Source organism: Bombus vancouverensis, chromosome 3, assembly GCF_051014615.1.
Source record: "Bombus vancouverensis nearcticus chromosome 3, iyBomVanc1_principal, whole genome shotgun sequence".
Taxonomy (NCBI): Eukaryota; Metazoa; Arthropoda; class Insecta; order Hymenoptera; family Apidae; genus Bombus; species Bombus vancouverensis.
The window spans coordinates 8,512,183-8,529,215 of NC_134913.1; the positions used below are offsets into that span (position 1 = coordinate 8,512,183).

The 17,033-nt window shown below is 31.6% G+C and overlaps 2 protein-coding genes across 5 annotated transcripts in view; both read right to left on the minus strand.

Moving 5' to 3' along the window:
• The window catches only part of dally (division abnormally delayed protein), a 248,011-nt gene extending 235,677 nt beyond the window's left edge, over positions 1-12,334 (minus strand). The window contains exon 1 of the mRNA XM_033349048.2: positions 11,421-12,334. Within this exon, the coding sequence (XP_033204939.2) occupies positions 11,421-11,652 (232 nt within the window). The 5' untranslated portion in view covers positions 11,653-12,334. The remainder of the gene's footprint in view (positions 1-11,420) is intronic.
• A 222-nt stretch (positions 12,335-12,556) lies between these two features.
• On the minus strand, positions 12,557-17,027 carry Mcm7 (minichromosome maintenance 7). Of its 4 annotated transcripts, XM_076617250.1 has the most exons (12): positions 16,931-16,955; positions 16,686-16,758; positions 16,070-16,231; positions 15,769-15,977; positions 15,120-15,283; positions 14,855-15,035; positions 14,650-14,787; positions 14,371-14,556; positions 14,075-14,288; positions 13,526-14,003; positions 13,256-13,407; positions 12,557-13,174 (listed from the first exon to the last, which is right to left on the minus strand). In XM_076617250.1, the coding sequence occupies exons 3-12, from the start codon at positions 16,107-16,109 to the stop codon at positions 12,759-12,761; spliced, it is 2,178 nt and encodes a 725-aa protein (XP_076473365.1). In that variant the 5' UTR covers positions 16,110-16,231; positions 16,686-16,758; positions 16,931-16,955; the 3' UTR covers positions 12,557-12,758. The 4 variants fall into 4 exon arrangements, with proteins under 4 accessions (XP_076473365.1, XP_033204936.1, XP_076473367.1 ...); XM_033349045.2 differs by lacking the exon at positions 16,686-16,758 and having other exon boundaries at positions 16,931-17,027; XM_076617252.1 differs by lacking the exons at positions 16,686-16,758; positions 16,931-16,955 and adding an exon at positions 16,819-16,837.
• Positions 17,028-17,033: the final 6 nt, after the last annotated feature.

A 17,033-nucleotide genomic window follows, 5' to 3' on the forward strand; every position in this document is an offset into this window, starting at 1 on the left:
GAAACACTGCGTAGCTTAAAATCATTTCAGCGTCTTCGTTAATCTCTAGATACTTATTGTCCACATAAATAATAATAAAAACTCGGCCGAATATAAAAAGCACCAATCTTGTACAGTACGTTGAATCGCATATCTTGCTTCTACTATTATGCAATTTTTTACTTTTTATATTTCATATATATGGTTATTTGTGAAATTTAATGTTAATTTATTTATTTATTATATTTGTTATATTATAGTTATTTATTTGGGACTTTTACACTACGCGCAATATGATTTCATAGAATATTAAATAATTTAAAATATATCTAAGAAATCATAACTAGCAAAATACAATTTTCGAGCTAGACATTTCATACAATATCAGCGTTACTCTTCAATTTACTATCTCACTATAAGTAAATATATGTATATTATACAGTTACATGAAAGAGGAAATAATGAAAAAAAAACGTGTGTTCATTATAGCTTTAATTATACAATTGATAAAAATTCATGCTAAAAGGGTACATTACATCCAGTATGCAATTTTAGCATGTAATTAGCATGACATTAAAAAAATTCAAATTAATGAAAGAATGCAGATCCCATTATACTTCGAGTAATTATCTTTAACGTGAACCATCTTCGTTTAATAGATATCGATCTAAAATTCCATTATAAAAGAACAATAGCGAAGTATTTATTTATAAAATCTTATCGAACTCGAAAACTACAATTGTTTGAAAATGACGGCTCTGGATATTAATAAATACTTTTTTAATACTCTTATAAATGATTTTGTTAGCAACATTGTATAAGATAATACCTTATCAACTGCGTAAATTATTTTTGATTAAGTAGAACATCTATATAGAACAATTATGATACATTTGTAACAACGTCCAAACAAATATATAACGAATCTTGAATTATAAGGATAAATAATAAAAAATGTTTAAATCTTGTTTTCATTTTTAGATGGAATACTACACATAATTTAATTTTTAATTTCGTCATAAATATCATAAATGGTGGTATAGAATTTTATACATCTACCTAAACACTCTTAATTACATATTAAGAAAAATCTTTCACAGCTGGATTAAAAACTTGAAACGAATGAAACATAAGAATATTGCTTTGCGTCTTCCTTTCATACAATAAAATTTGCAACATTAGAATTAAAACATCTTCAAAACTAATGGTTTCTCTATATAAATAAATTCCCTTTTTGTAAAGCAATACCGTAGATTAACTAATTGCATCGTTATATTTTTTAATTGCGTTAAAAATAAAATAACTAAAAAATATTAAAAAAAATAAATTTAACATTCATATGCCCTTTCTGCATCTTCCTACAAACCAGGTAATTATATTAAATTACATTCTCCTTGAAACAGAACAAGTCTCATTTGAAACATTTTTCGAATAACGAACATTCAGAAGATAATTTCAGATTAAATTTGAAGCATTCATAGAGTAAAATTGATCATCCTCTGTATTTTACTATTCATTATATGTACATACTCCTACATATACCTACTTTTTAAATATTGCTACTTGTATTAACATCCGAAATCTTTCCATCAACATAAAAGTTCCTTTTCGGTCTAATTCCTAATTCATAAAACAAGGAATCTAAAAATGAGGAATTTTTCAAGTAACAAAATAATTGTACATATAAGATTTGATAGTTACAAATTTATTTTATTATTGCACATCGTCTTCGCAAAACCAATTTAATTGCGTCAGAATATTCTACTACAGGTAATTGCGACGATTATAAAGCATAAAGCCACTGCAGTTCGAATTATTCGTAATTTTGTAATTAAATTAAATCTCGTAAAAGATAAACAAATACCGCATACTTGACAATAACTTCCAAAACTGTTGCAACATCCTTTGAAATTGAACAACTTTTTTAAGATTGATCAAAACGACTTGCGTTTTTCTGAGAAATTAGGAGAATTAATTTACTAGATGGCATAGAAAGAAATTGGAATCGCCAAGAAAAAAGGTAAAGGTCGTATTTTTCAATCTTTTTACCCGGGCTTGTAACAAAAACTTAAACAACACATTTTGAACATATATATCGGTTATATATATGCTAAACATTTTATTGAAATTGATTAACGTTGCCATGAGCTGTAAACGATTAAAAATGACGAGAATCACAGTTTTCACGATTTCCTGACCAAAATCTACATCTTTCAACACCTGTCGCTTGTTTCCGCATCAACCGATTTCAACAAAATTTTCAACGCGTACATATCTAATATAAATGTTCAAAACGTGTTGTTTAAATTTTCGTTACAGTCCAAGATAAATAAATTGAGAAATGCCATCTTTACTTTTTTCATCCCGACTAATTTCAATTTATTCAAACTTCTTTTTATACGTCATCTAGCGAACTAATCCTTCTAACTTGGCGAAAAAGTCCAAGTGATTTGGTCCAATATTAAGAAAGTTATTCAGTTTGAAAGGACGTTGCAACAATTTCGAAAGTCGCTGTATCTCTCACGATCAGATTTAAAAACATTACTCACAGATTAAATTACATCCTATGGACATACACCGTAACGATGAGAAATAGATTCAAATATTTGAAAGAAACACGAAAAGCATTGAAAACGATGCAGCCAGCCCCATTATTCATCCCTGCTGACGAATCATTCGCGCGCAAACTGAAAACGATAAATTGGTGTGCGTGTGTTCGGAAGGTATAACCCGTCAAAAGAGTCAAACAATAGAAGGCGGACGATGAATCATGAAAAATCGTAACGGAAAACAGGAGAAGATTTTTTCTGCATACCTGTCTATTCTGTGTGGCGCTACCTAGATCGGTCAAGGTATTCCTAGTAGCGAATACAAAAGGACCGAAGCAGGAATGAAAAAGAGAAAGAAAAAAGGGAAGGACACCGGGACAGTGTCTCTCATGACAGGGAACTTTACGATTCCACGCCGGTTTTATGGAATGCTCTAAGACGGTATCGAAGAGAAAACGAAGACGTTCCGATTCTTCGGACGGACAGGAGGGCTCAGTGTTTGCTTACCCAAAAATAACCCGGCTAGGGATAAACGGACGAACAACACGACAAATTATATTTTCCCGCAAGAATATCGATTTATCGATCGACTTTCCTACAGTTTTCGCAACAATTCCGATAACATGCTTGCTTTATTTCATTGTTACAATTACACGACCGATACCACACGACGCATTATATCGTATACAGGACATTTCTCGCAATACGATCAAGCCATAACTAGACCGCGGATTCTTCTGCATTTTTGGTAAATTTAAAGATGCAAAACTCTACAGAATCTACATAATATGTAAAAATATACAAAATACGGAAAGAATAATATTCATTATAATATTAAACAAGGAAACCAACCTCTGCTTAAATTCCGTTGCTTCATTCGCGTTCATGGATATATGAATTTGCATAAATATCTGCGGTTTAGCCATAATGTTCAGATAGCAGAGGATAGACGAAGATATCGTTAAAAGTAAACGTTCTGAGTGCAAGATAGTTTATATGTTTGTTTTGGGCCTTTCGAAGTTGTCAACGTTATCCTTATTCTCGTCATTTTGCAAAAATCATGGTAAATTTAAAAAACAAGCTAGCTCCTCTTCTCTATCTTTTTCACGGATTCTACCATTTATGAGAAAAGCGTTGAGGACTATCTATGCATACATAATAGCGTAAACGGTGTGTAAAGAAAAATACTCGATCTTATTACAAAATTGAAGTATATATATATATATTATATATATATAATATAATTGAAGTATAAGTTATCTAAAACAAGGGATTTTTGAAGCAAATAATCTTTCAATTAACACGAATTATCCAAGTCTCATCATACATATATATATATCACATATACACATACATATATCTTGTTCATTGTTTACAAAGAACAGCCCTTGCATACGAAAACACGTGAAAATAAAATAAACACTATCCGAGATTGGGTTGAATAATTCCTACAATTAATTTCAATGTGTTTTAACGCAGTTATCTTGTCAGTTGTCTTGTCATCGAATCAACGTTAATTATCAAACGGTTTTGTTCGGCTGAAGATTAAAATAAACCGCAATATCGTGAATATTGTTGTGCTTCTAAACATTTTTTCTTCTAGGTACTAACAAACATAATACTGAATTTCAGTAGTCTAAAACGTCATTTGCCATAAATCCTGTTGTGCGCACTGATAAATGCATATGAAAGAGAAACCAACAACAAGAAGATTAACACACCTGAAAGTAAAACTTTTAATACCTGCGTTTACTACTCATTTTTATTAATACTCAAATGTTCGTAACCGTTTCCCTAACGAGCAGTTCTTTTCATTACTAAATCGTATCGCCCGTAAAAGCATGAAAACCGCAAACTCGAAAAAAACGTAATAAAAATTTCTATTCATCGATACGAACACATTCCACGTAAACATTCTGTTCAAATATTTCCCCTCGTAAAAAATCTAAAGAATTTTTAATATTTATAAAAACGTTACTAGCAGCTCGTAAAAGTATTCTTCAAAACATGTTTCACAACCTAGCCATACATGTTAGCCGCCACCTCTTAATCGACACTCTTTAATTATTTGAAAATTATCTTTTAATTTATTACGCATAATGTTAGACCTAATGTTGCGTCCAGTGAAGAAAATAACATAGGTGTAACTAGTTTAAGCGGATCTTAATCAAACGATTTAACAAAAAGGAGAAACATGTCCAATTAATACCGATTCGATGCTAACCTGTTACAAGTACCAGTTTCACACGATATTGACTATGCAAGGTGTATCATAATCATAATTGCTGGTATAACCAGGATAAGAGTAATTCGTTTTCGAACTTTGTTTTCGAGAATACATATAGATTTTACATATGTAATCCTTGGATCTTTTTATATATTTTGACCTTGCTATAAGCTATGTTTTTATTTTACATTTACTGTTTATTTATTTATTGCATTAGATATACTTCATATTAAAAAAGGTCCATTTCATACGAAGAAAAATTTCATTAGTACGATAAGCAGAATTGCAGGTATATTCAACAAGACGAAAAAAATATTTTTGACAATTTTTAAAATAAGAAAGTTTACGTACGAATGGTCTGTTTCAGTGCATTCTCTATTTCTGCAATAGAATAAACGCAAGCATATGAAATACCTACTAGCAAGATCATTATGTCAAGCAGTGTTGAACACATTTTATTTTCGATGAAAATAATAAATAAAGAATAAATAAATTTATGTGAAATTACCAAATATTTGATTACTTCAAGTAATAACAGAAAATAACGAATAACAAATCATTTTTTTCTTGATCACGTAACTTCCGTGCCAGATAAGTTTCCTCCAAAATTCTAACATGTAAGTCTACGCATACGTCCAGATATGTAAATACACTTCTTTTCATACTTCTTAACTTTTTTCGCGCTGCTTAATTCAATGAAATGTTTGAGTGACGTTTGAGTGCATTTCGTACCAATAGATATATATACACGTTTTTTCTACACGAAAAGAACAATTTTTCTTATCCTTGATCTTTTATCATTATGGGAAATGATCAAATATTCGACAAGTGAATTAGCTGGAAATAATTTACTTCTCAAATAAGATTTTGAAATTTAGTTGCAATCAACTTTATTGTGAAAAATATTTATTTGTTACTTTATTTATCCTTTTTATTTATTACATTTACATCAAATAAGAAGTGGCTAATCCTGTCCCAGGTTTTACCACTGGTTACAGGACACGCTGGTATATGTACAGTATACATCAATCCTGTATCCTGTTAATGTCGTGAGGTCAAGAATCCTTGTACCTGTGCGACGAGTTCCATCTTGAATCGTTCGAAATGGCGGAGGCGCCACGAATAGAGATAGAAAAGAAGGAAAAAAGGGAATAAAAGGGACCGACAGTGAGAATGTCTCTCGAATGGTTTACGATGCGTTGTCGTTGTCGTTGTCGTTGTCGGGGTGTGGTGCGGCTCATCGCGAGGCTATGAAACGGCTTCGTTCTCACGGCAAATGCCATACGCTTTTTCCCAGTTTTTCTTTTTACGATACATCTACTTACTTACGTGTCAAACGCAAAATAACATTCCAACTATGTATGTATATGTTTTTAAGTACTAGGTTTTCAAATTCTCTAATTGGCGGACTGAAAATCACAACATGTAATGTAAATCAATGTGTTACTATGTTTCATAAAACGACGTTTTGTATTTATTTCGTGCGAGTCGAAAGTTTAATATATTTTTTGACTTTATAAAAATATGTCTTCATACATAATGAAGCTATAACGTAATTAACTGTGAGAAAAACGACTGATATTTTTGAGAATTGAAATGCCTGACATTTGCAGTATTTACCTCTAACGAAACTTTTATTTTTCGAGTATAATATATTTAATTTTTTTCATCAATCAATATTGTAATATAAACATAATTAACAATAATTAATAACCTTGCGACCCGCATGAAAGGATGCAATTGGCCATAAATTAGTCGAAGACACGCAACAGGATTTAATATATAATAATATATAATAATGGTAACACATAGTTTATCATGTAATCGATATATGTGCATTAAAATAATTCGTATTAATTATGATATAAATTGTAAGTTCGGATCGATAGGTACATTTGATATAATTCAAAATAATTAACAGATCAACCTACAAAATTAATGAACGTGACGCTATTATTCATCGGCATTTAATGTTTTGCAAGCTTTAATTTGTTGAAAAAAATATGTATGCGGTAGTCACGTTGCTTCAATATGCTGCGTGCGTAGATATGTGGTAATAATATTAATATTAATATGATGTATTTAATTCTTGACTTAAACAATTCTGATTTTTAAATTGTATAAAAATAATTTCGCTGATTGCGATTCAAAAATAAAGAAAAATCGGAAAATAGAATAAAAGTTATCAATCAAAAATGGCGAAAAATGCGTTAGTTGCACGCTCCGAATGGTTTTAATCAAGAAACGTTCGTTGAAGCTGAATCCTGATTGTGCCATTAATTCGATCAGAGTAAAAGTTTCACGGATTTTTCATACTACATAGGATAACATGAATTATAATAAATATGACATAAAAGAGACTTGATAACTCAGGATTAAAAATAAATAAAAAAATATCAAGATATTTAACCCTTTCGACCGATTGTTTTCTACTTGGATTTTACTATACTTTCTTGCGAAAATCGACTGCTAGAAAGAAATTAAATTATTCGTAGCTACAAATGGGTACAGATCAGTACCTTAAGAGTCATGAATACACCAATGCTCGACGGACAATAACGTAACTCGATCCGGGATCGGATGTCAGTGTAAGACAATGCTGATGAGATTCTTTTACTTTTACTTTTTACGTTCTTTCTTTATGAAACTTATATCAACGCGCTAGTGATATGCCCGATTAAAATAAGACTAAACAGAAATGACAATGTCGACAATATTCGGGAATAAGAATGAAAACATCTAATGGGATATGTGTGCCCAGTATAGGCACTTCTATGTTCAATAATATAAATAAAAAGATAACAGTTTAAAAACTTTTTTAATGAAAACAGTTACATTATGCTACACATTGAAAGACTGCGATAATAAATTTCAGAGAATTGTTCAATTACGTGTGTAAAAAAAAATAAGATTTCATTCATTGCAGCTCTGCAACCACATATTCTACCAAAATAAAAATTATCCAGCACATTGTTACGTTGCTTGTTCTCATGATTACCAATCAAATATAATAATATATAGCAGTCAGATTAAGTAATGAAGAATGATATAAGGCACATATGTGGCACATATTGTTCCACAGAGGATTGCAAAAATTCACTGGAACGTACATATGCGCCCCAACAGGGTCGAAAGGATTAATGTAGGACAATTTTAATCTGTGAACAAGCGAAAATGAGTTGACTCGTCAGTTATTATCTATGATCAATATCTTGGATAGACTAAATTATTTATTTAGGGAACCTCTTATTTACTGATGCATCGCTTCATTTCTATCAAAAACATATTTTATCCTAGTTATTGGATATATAAAACCGATCCAAATAAAATTGAATCACATTAATTTATTTAGGCATATTTGATCACAGCAGAAATTTCGAGCTACGAATTAACGCAATTAACAGACTAAAAATCGTTGAAAAATTATAGACATATATAGAAAAGTTCAAAATATTTCATATTTATGTACAATTAATTATATTGAAATGTAATCGTTTGATTATTTAAAAATAATGATAAATTTTAAAGGCAGAAACTCTTTCGATTAACTCTAATTATCAAAGTTTCATCTCATGTTATTTGCGTACATCGTATTGCGTACATCCTTAACAAAATCGTTAAAGTCAAATAAAAATCAGTATCCGAGATTTGAACCGTTAAATAAATAATTCCTATACCTAATCGTTTCTATTTTCATCATAAAGTTGGCTGTGGTTAAGTGTATAATTTTCTGAATACTAACTACTTTTATATTCACTGCAAAGCATGTCATTATAACCCTTTCCATTAATTTCCTTTTTTACTGCTTGTGCTTGTTTAGAGAATGGGAAAATATAAAAAAGAAATTCAAGTATAGTCCTATTTATACTTTTTACAATTTATATAATAGTTTTTTAATAACGGTTTAATAATTCTGTTATGTTTCATATGTAACTATTATAACTGATGATTTTACACTGACTGTTAAATTTAAACGTGGACCATGTGTTTTAAAAGTAACCTAAAAATGTATAGAGGTTACAAGATATTTACTGTAGACATGTATATTTGAAAAATTAGTTACAACATAAATAACTATCTTCAATATAATGTATAATAAGTGTTAAAGATAATATCAGTGAATACCAAGACTTGATAATTAAAAACTTTTATAATCTCTACGAAATATATATATATACACTTGTATTAAATATTTTGTAATTTATATTGTGCATTTTCAATTTAGGTTAGTTCAAGTTCAGGTTTATTTCACTCTGGTTTAGGTTAGTTTTAAGCACAGATCAGTTTTAATTTCATTAGTTTATCAATATAAGCATGATCGTGACGAAGTCGTGTCTTATTACAATGTTTATGGAATTTCAAAATGTCTCGTATAACAAGGTTTACACATCAGAGCATTTAAATAATACTTTCATGGGCTATAGCAGTCCAATAAGTACATAAAGGAGGCCAGATGTAAGAACACTACACCGTTTCCAAATATCTTAATCTCCACGTGCGACATATGCATCGTTGTAATTAAATTAACCACCGAAAAAGCGGCGAAGTGATTTCGTAAGCGATTTATCGATTTAAATTAAGAACATTAGCGTCATAGCACTCGAATCGGCTACTCTACGCGTGAACGATTATCTCTCTCCATTTTCTCCGGTAGGTGTGATGTACGGCACTTGATGCAGGGAAGTGCATAAAACCGGAAGCTACATCAGCGACCCTTCGGCCTCGATTCGACGAGTGGCTACAGTCGTGTAAAGTGGGTTAGGATACGATAGTCCAGAGAGAGTAATTCGTTCATTCAGCCCTCTGATCGAACAACGTAACACAACGTATCGGAAATCGGCACGCGATCCTTCCCCTAGGTAATATCGTACACGACTTCGCGATCTACTCGTAACACCGATACACAATTTTCTCCAAATATAGTCCGTACCTCAGCCAACACCAATTTACCTCGTGTTAACAATTAACAGTCCACTTCCGGTCTGCTCAAGATTATTCGGGAGAATCTAGATGAATAAACGAGATCCTTAACCACTCACCGCATACTGCGGTATCGGTTTGGTTTACCTTGAATATGGTACGTGCGATTGCGGGATTTGCGTCGATTATGGCCGGAGGTTACTAGCACCTAAATTTTCCAAGTTTGTCGGAATTGAATATACTTTTATAATTAAGATACGGTAGCTCACGAAAGGATTCGGACACTTATAGAAATCTTTCATGAATATCTTATGTGTGTCGTACAAAATCTTTTGAAAAACTGGCGTAATAACCCAAATGTTATGGTTATATTCATCAGGTTAAAAATATATTTGAATATATATGTATATAGGTATTACAAGATATTTAGTACAAGTACATATGTAAGTACTTCATAGAAATCACAAAGTATTCAAACTTATCTATTATTATCTTATATACTATTATCCATTATATCAATAAATTCCGATATTCAGTGGTCATCTTCTCACTTATTATGCACTTAAGATGGTTATTCATACTGTATACTAACTATATCTATACATTTTCAAATTGGTTCCAAATACCAATATAACAGAAATGATGAATACTGATGAATCAAAAAAGAATTCCTTTTCCCCTCTCTCTCAGCTACTTTTCACACAACGAAGAGTTAGATAAAATAAAAAGGGTATAACTTGAAATTATCACATTATCCATTTTATTCTCTAGACTTCTAGTTGATAAATTTTAGTTTGTACCGTTCATTACAAAACAGTATGATGAATAAAAAATTTAACACAGCAAAGAAAATATATATTTTACGTTAACATCTTTAAAATAATTCATAAATTATCAAAAAGTCGACACTTCTAAAAAAAATATACAACAGTTATGAAATAATCTGACAGAAAAAATGCCATTTAATGAAACTTTTAACCGCTATATTTTGAAAAATGTTATGCGTTTATTAAATCGGTCATCAATAACCGAATATTTCATTAAATTTAAAAATAAACTGACATTTATAGTAAATTTTATAATATTAAAAAATATAATATGGAATTTTTTTCTATTTAAACAAAGAAAACAGAAGTTTCTTAAATAACCTAAATATCAACGTGACTTTTAAGAAAGCTGTAAATAGTCGCGCCAAAATCTTCTTTATGAACGGACGTTATTTATCAGGCATATGTCGGTAAAAGACTTAGGATAAAAAATATTTATGATATAAGATTTATTGCTCTCACGACAATTGAAACAGGTTTTTACAAGAAGTACTCGAGTGGTATTTGATGTAACAACGTTAAGTGCCGTTTAATATAATGACTTCTCGAGAACTATTAAATAAAACTTCGTAATTAGAGTCAACCGACTATAATCAAGTCTTTCAGTTCATTTCCTTCAACGAATGGCGAAACACCTGCCACTCCATGTTTCGCCCATTTCCGAAATTTCTAGTCAATAGGAACTAATGTGATTCATCGGTGCAACAAGGTTAGCTAATTTAAAATGAATATAGTCCATGTTTCGTACGACTCGACTCAGCTCGATTCGACTCGATTGGATTCAATATTTCAGCTTCGATAAGATTTTGGCGCGATAAAATTACCAAATCGTAAAGAGAAATTTTAACGCATGGAAATTATCATGAAAGACTAGTTATTATAGGAACTGATTAAATAACATTGAAACCGATCACTTACTTTTCGCACTATTCTCCGTTGCAGGTTCCTTCATAATCACGACTGTGATATTCTTGCTCTCGAAGAAGGGCCTTACACGCTCACAATCGGTAGACGCGAAGTCGGTATCGTTTTTTGACATTTCACCGAAATACCGTGATCGAGATGACACGAGATCGGTGCAACCGCATAATAATATCACGATCGACACAGGTGCCAGAATCGCACGACGATGCCTCTGAATTATTTTCATTTTGACAAAATGGCCAAATCGGCAGAACAAATCGGTGAAAAAGAGGGAAGAAAGCGAAAGAAAGAGAAACTGAGCGGAAACACAGTGGCGTACAGGGGCTGGTGGTAAGTTCCGTAAATCGTGCTTAAGAGCGTGAAAAGAAGAGAGGAAAGGAGACGAAGCACGAGCAACGAGACAATTCAATTTCTCCTTCTCCTCGTTCGTGGTCGTCGTCGTCGTCGTCGTCGCGTATTTGGTACGATGTGATCGTTCGAAGAGTCATCAACCGCGGAACGAGACGCGGTGGCTTCCCCTTTCCTCTTGGTTCTTCGAATCGGCCGCGCGCTATCAAACGGCACGGCAACAATCACGGGTGTTACTGCGAGATCTCGAGACGCGCGAGACGTGCATTTGGTGTGATCGCGCGATGGACGGACAGACGAGACGATGGCTATAGTAATCACGACATCCACTGTCGAGATCGCGCAACAACGTGTTACGGCCCGCACACATACACACGCGACCACTCCGGGTACACCACAATAATAAGCACACACATGTACGCACGTTTAACCGCACGCAAGCATGCATGCATGCACTACGCGACACGCTTTCCACGAGTAGCTCGATGCGACTGAACTGAAGTGCCGAGTGTGCCGAGAACCGAGAGCGGCACCGCGTATTCACAATTCGACCGACCGGCACTCTCCCACTACCTACCACACTACATTCCCTCCGATTCGTTCGCTGCTCGCTACCCTCTATGCTCTCTCCCACCTAACTTTCAATCCACACCGAACTACTTGTCCACCTACTTGCTTACTTACCTACCCAAATGGCACTCCTGATACCTTCCAAAGACGTTACGGGCCGCCACCGACTATTGTCTTTGCTCGCCTTATTTTTACGAAATATATACACATCATACAAAATAGACTATTATATTGATACATATGTTTTAGGTGATGTATAATTAAAAGAATTCATGAATATATAAATAAAATTTATGCCACTAACATACAAAGTTTTCTTATAATGATGAGTGAAAATATATAAGAGTACTTTTCAAAATATAAAAGTATAAAAATAACGTTTAGCGGCATATTAAATCCACACGAAACGAAAATTTAAATAAACGTAATTTGTGTTCTTGTCTGATTTACTTGCCACACATTCAATGCCTCGTATTCTTCGATACAATCGTTAATTTGGTCGGGTTTAAATCCTTTAGTAGTACATCGTTCCAATATATCTGATACTTTAACAGTTTTCGTATTGCTTGCTAGTTCTTTAATAAGGTAGAAAATTCGGCTCATTGGGTTTTCTTGGACATTTGTTGATAACGTTTCAGAATAGTTAATAGAATATTTAGACATCTCTATTAATCTATTCGCCTCAATAACATCCGCCTTTTCAACGACATCTGATAATCTTAGACGCGCCAGTGCAGTCGATAGACGTAAAAGCGCTAATAAATTACGTGCAGATGTAAAAGTTTTGTCCTGGCTGTTACGAGCTGCTTTCCTCATTTCCACGTAGGACTCTGGAAATAGCAATTGTTCAAAAATATAATTATGCATACTGTGATAAGTATCACATTAGAGAAATTTAATAAAATTCTCACCAACTATATAATCAGTCAATTCTTCTGGAACAACAGGCTGTTTCGTTTTACATACAGTAATATATCTTCTAATTAAATTCATATCCAAAGCTTGCGATTCCATAGGTGGTTGTATGCAATGCTGATGAACGTAAGTTATGTGTTGAGCCATTCTGAAAAAATATATTGATTAAATTATTTTATATTCTCACACTTTTCTACTAGTTGAATAGTAAATCCGTGAAAATTCTGTATATGTAAATAAAAAAATATATTTGTACAAATACTAACTTCAAGTCATTACCGCGATCTGCACGATCCTGAATTAACCATAATAAATCAAATCGTGATAATAAAGCAGCAGGTAATTGAATATTCTGCTCAATTGTTCTTTTTGGGTTATATCTACCATAAGCAGGATTTGCCGCAGCTAATATCGAAACTCTTGCGTTCAAGCGAGTTGTAATTCCTGCTTTGGCAATCGATATAGTTTGTTGTTCCATCACCTCATGAATAGCAGTTCGATCAGCATCTGCCATCTTATCAAATTCGTCGATGCAACAAACACCTTCGTCAGCTAATACCAAAGCTCCTCCTTCGAGCATCATTTGGCCAGTTAAATTATCTTTCATAACTGAAGCAGTTAGACCTACTCCAGAAGATCCTCTACCAGTTGTGTACTGAGATCGAGGAGCTAATCTCGTTATAAACGAAAGTAACTGAGACTTGGCAACTCCAGGATCACCCATTAAACAAATATTAATATTACCTACAAATGATAGATATAATAAAGCGAAAAAAAAATATGTATATAAACAATAATCTTAAATGTTAAACAACCTCTAATTTTAATATCCTCTCTTTGTTTATCTGTACCACCAACTAGCAGTAATAACAGCGCTTTTTTAACATCTTCAAGTCCATAAATTTCTGGAGCGATAGAACGAGCTAATTTACCATAAAAATCTTCCTCCACTATTAAGGATAATTCATCGTTTGTTAATACTGCGTTACTATCATCAGCAGTTTGTGAATTAGTGAGACAGACAATTCTCTAAACCATAAAAAATATATATATTTAAGTATGTTAGATATATTACGATATTATAAAATTATTAAAACAATCGATTACATACATGTGCATCTAAATAAGTTTCATTTAGAAGAGCTGCACCCACTCGAACGCTAAAACCAGATTTTATAATAGGTAAAAAAATACCCGTGATAAGTACATGATCCCCAGGTAAACATTTTCTTGTTGTTTCACCTCTGCAGTATATTGTTAATGTTCTTGGAATATGACCCACTGGAACTTGATCGCTCTTAGAATTATTAAAATATGATTACTACAATTATAAAAATTATTACCAAATATTTATGAATATAAAAAACTTATACACATATACAAAACTTACATGTTCTTGTATTTTTATTTCCTGAAATTTCACAAATTTTGATCCTCTTGTTTGCATATCTAACACACCACCAGCTTTATTTATACGACAATCATCACTGGGACATTGTCGTAATGGCATATATTTGAGAGATTGAACCTAAAAGTTTCAATTTTATTAAATTTTTGTTCCATCCTGTAACATAAAAGAATCATTCATTTCTTACTGGTTGGAATGTCTCAGCACCACATTGATCGCATGTATATGTAGCAACAACAAGAAGGGGCATTACATCACTGCATCTTGTTACTATACCTCTCACTGTAACTAGTTTTCCTATTTTGTCAGCTTTTATATCTCTCACAGAATATGCTTTTGCTGTCTCAAAATCCTTGAAATACACTTCACTGAAATGTTCATAAAATTTGTTTGTATTATATAATATTATATATTTATATATAGAGACAAAAATGAATATTAAAATGATATACAAGCGTCTCATAAGTTCTGGGGCATATTTATTTCTCGGATCTCGTTGCTCTCCGTCATGTCTGTTACGACTTTCCATTAATAATCTATGTTCAATATATACATCCAAAGCATCTTTTGGTGGTACAGGTCTTTCTTTTAACTCAGGTAACATCTCTTGAATAAGCTACGTAAATGTAAATACATCTTTTCAATCAATGTAATAAATAACTTCTCAATGCCATATTAAAAAACAAATATATTAACATGTTCACAATGTCCATATGTGATTTATGATATTCCTTAATCAAATATAATAACAGACGATATGATAAACCTGAGACAGGTCCACTCTTTATAAAATAATTTATGAATGAATGACTGAATTATAAGCATTATGTAAGAAATAACTCAATTGAACATTATAATTTAGCAGAATAAAATGAAACATAATTGATTCAATAACAATATAAGGAACGTAATATTCTTTCTGTAAATTCACCAATATATTCTTCTTTATCTTAAATTCCTAAATTTCCAATCATGTTTGTTGATGAATGAACAAGATATGTATCATATATTTGGGTATAAGAGAGAAGTATGTTTCTGTCTTGCATTATGAACATATTAAGATCCCTATATATTATATCCATATTATAAATATAAACTTACCTCCAAAAGTAAATTGACATATCTTCTAGTATTGTTTGCAATAGATATCGCTAATTCATCATCGAAGTCATGTATATCATCTAATTCTATTAGTAAATCTACTTGTTCACGGTGAGCAATATTACTGAGTTGTGTCTTATATTTAAGTGCTTTCTTGCCAGTTTCATTATCTATTGCTACAAAGCTCGTCAAAAAGATCTTTAATTGTTCTAAAATAACAGAGAAATTAAACAACTTGTTAGATGTGTCTAAATTACGATATATTCTTTTGTAGTGGTTAGTTTATAATATAAATACTCACCCCTAACTTTTGCATAATCCATTGATATTTTTGGTGGCATTGTTCTAAATTTATTTTTACAATTATTTTAAAATTTAATGTAAATATTATCTTTACTTGAACAACTTAGGTTCTGTTAATGCAGTATAAAAACACACACTATTCTTGGAGTAATCTTCCCGCCTAAACCGAACCGAATATTTACTTGACTGTAATATCCACAATTTTCGATATTCGACTGTAACACCGGTAATTTTTTACAATTCTAAAACATACAAATCTACAACTTCATAATTAAATACGGAATATAACTGCAAATCATTCTTTTACTTAAAAAGTTTTTAACATTTAATCTCTTAAAATTTTATCTTCATAATATATCTTTATGATTATCTTTATAATTATCTGAAAGTTTAACAAAGCTTTATATTTCTGCTTATATTGCTGTTCATAAAGTTTTCTTTCAAAATTTTGCGTAAAGCTTACTAAATATTTAAATTGCATTAATATATTATATCTGAGAGGAAATCTCTCTGATTATATAAAGAATTTAATTAATAACATTTAAAATATTTAAAATGTTCTAGGTATAATTTAGATTTTACAGCTTGGATCAAATTTACAATATGGATATTACAGATAAGTCCAACATGAAAAATTCAAATCTCCCCTTGGCAAATCTCTGCACCACGAGCACTACATAAAACAATCTGTTAAAATAGATAAATAATAAAATAGATATATAAATCATATAAAAATAGGATATAAACCAGAGTTACAAATATAGTATGTATATTAATATCACAAGTGAAGTTAAATCTCTTTATCTTTAGTAACGATGTAATTTTATTAAAAATAAAAATTTATTTATTATTCGCATACAATAAAATAATGTTTTAGATTATGGTCACGGGATACTTGGGGTCGCATTGATCATTGGTCACTGATTCAATAACGTATATCAAAAAGAAAAAATAAACCAATT

Excerpts from the sequence above, each read along its gene's own strand:
- Mcm7 (XM_033349045.2), bottom strand. The coding sequence starts at position 16,109 with ATGCCACCAAAAATATCAATGGATTATGCAAAAGTTAGGG. Across the intron at positions 15,036-15,119 it reads CCAGAACTTATGAGACGCTT|TGAAGTGTATTTCAAGGATT; the intron begins GTATATCATTTT and ends TGAACATTTCAG. Across the intron at positions 14,004-14,074 it reads AGAGGATATTAAAATTAGAG|GTAATATTAATATTTGTTTA; the intron begins GTTGTTTAACAT and ends TATCATTTGTAG.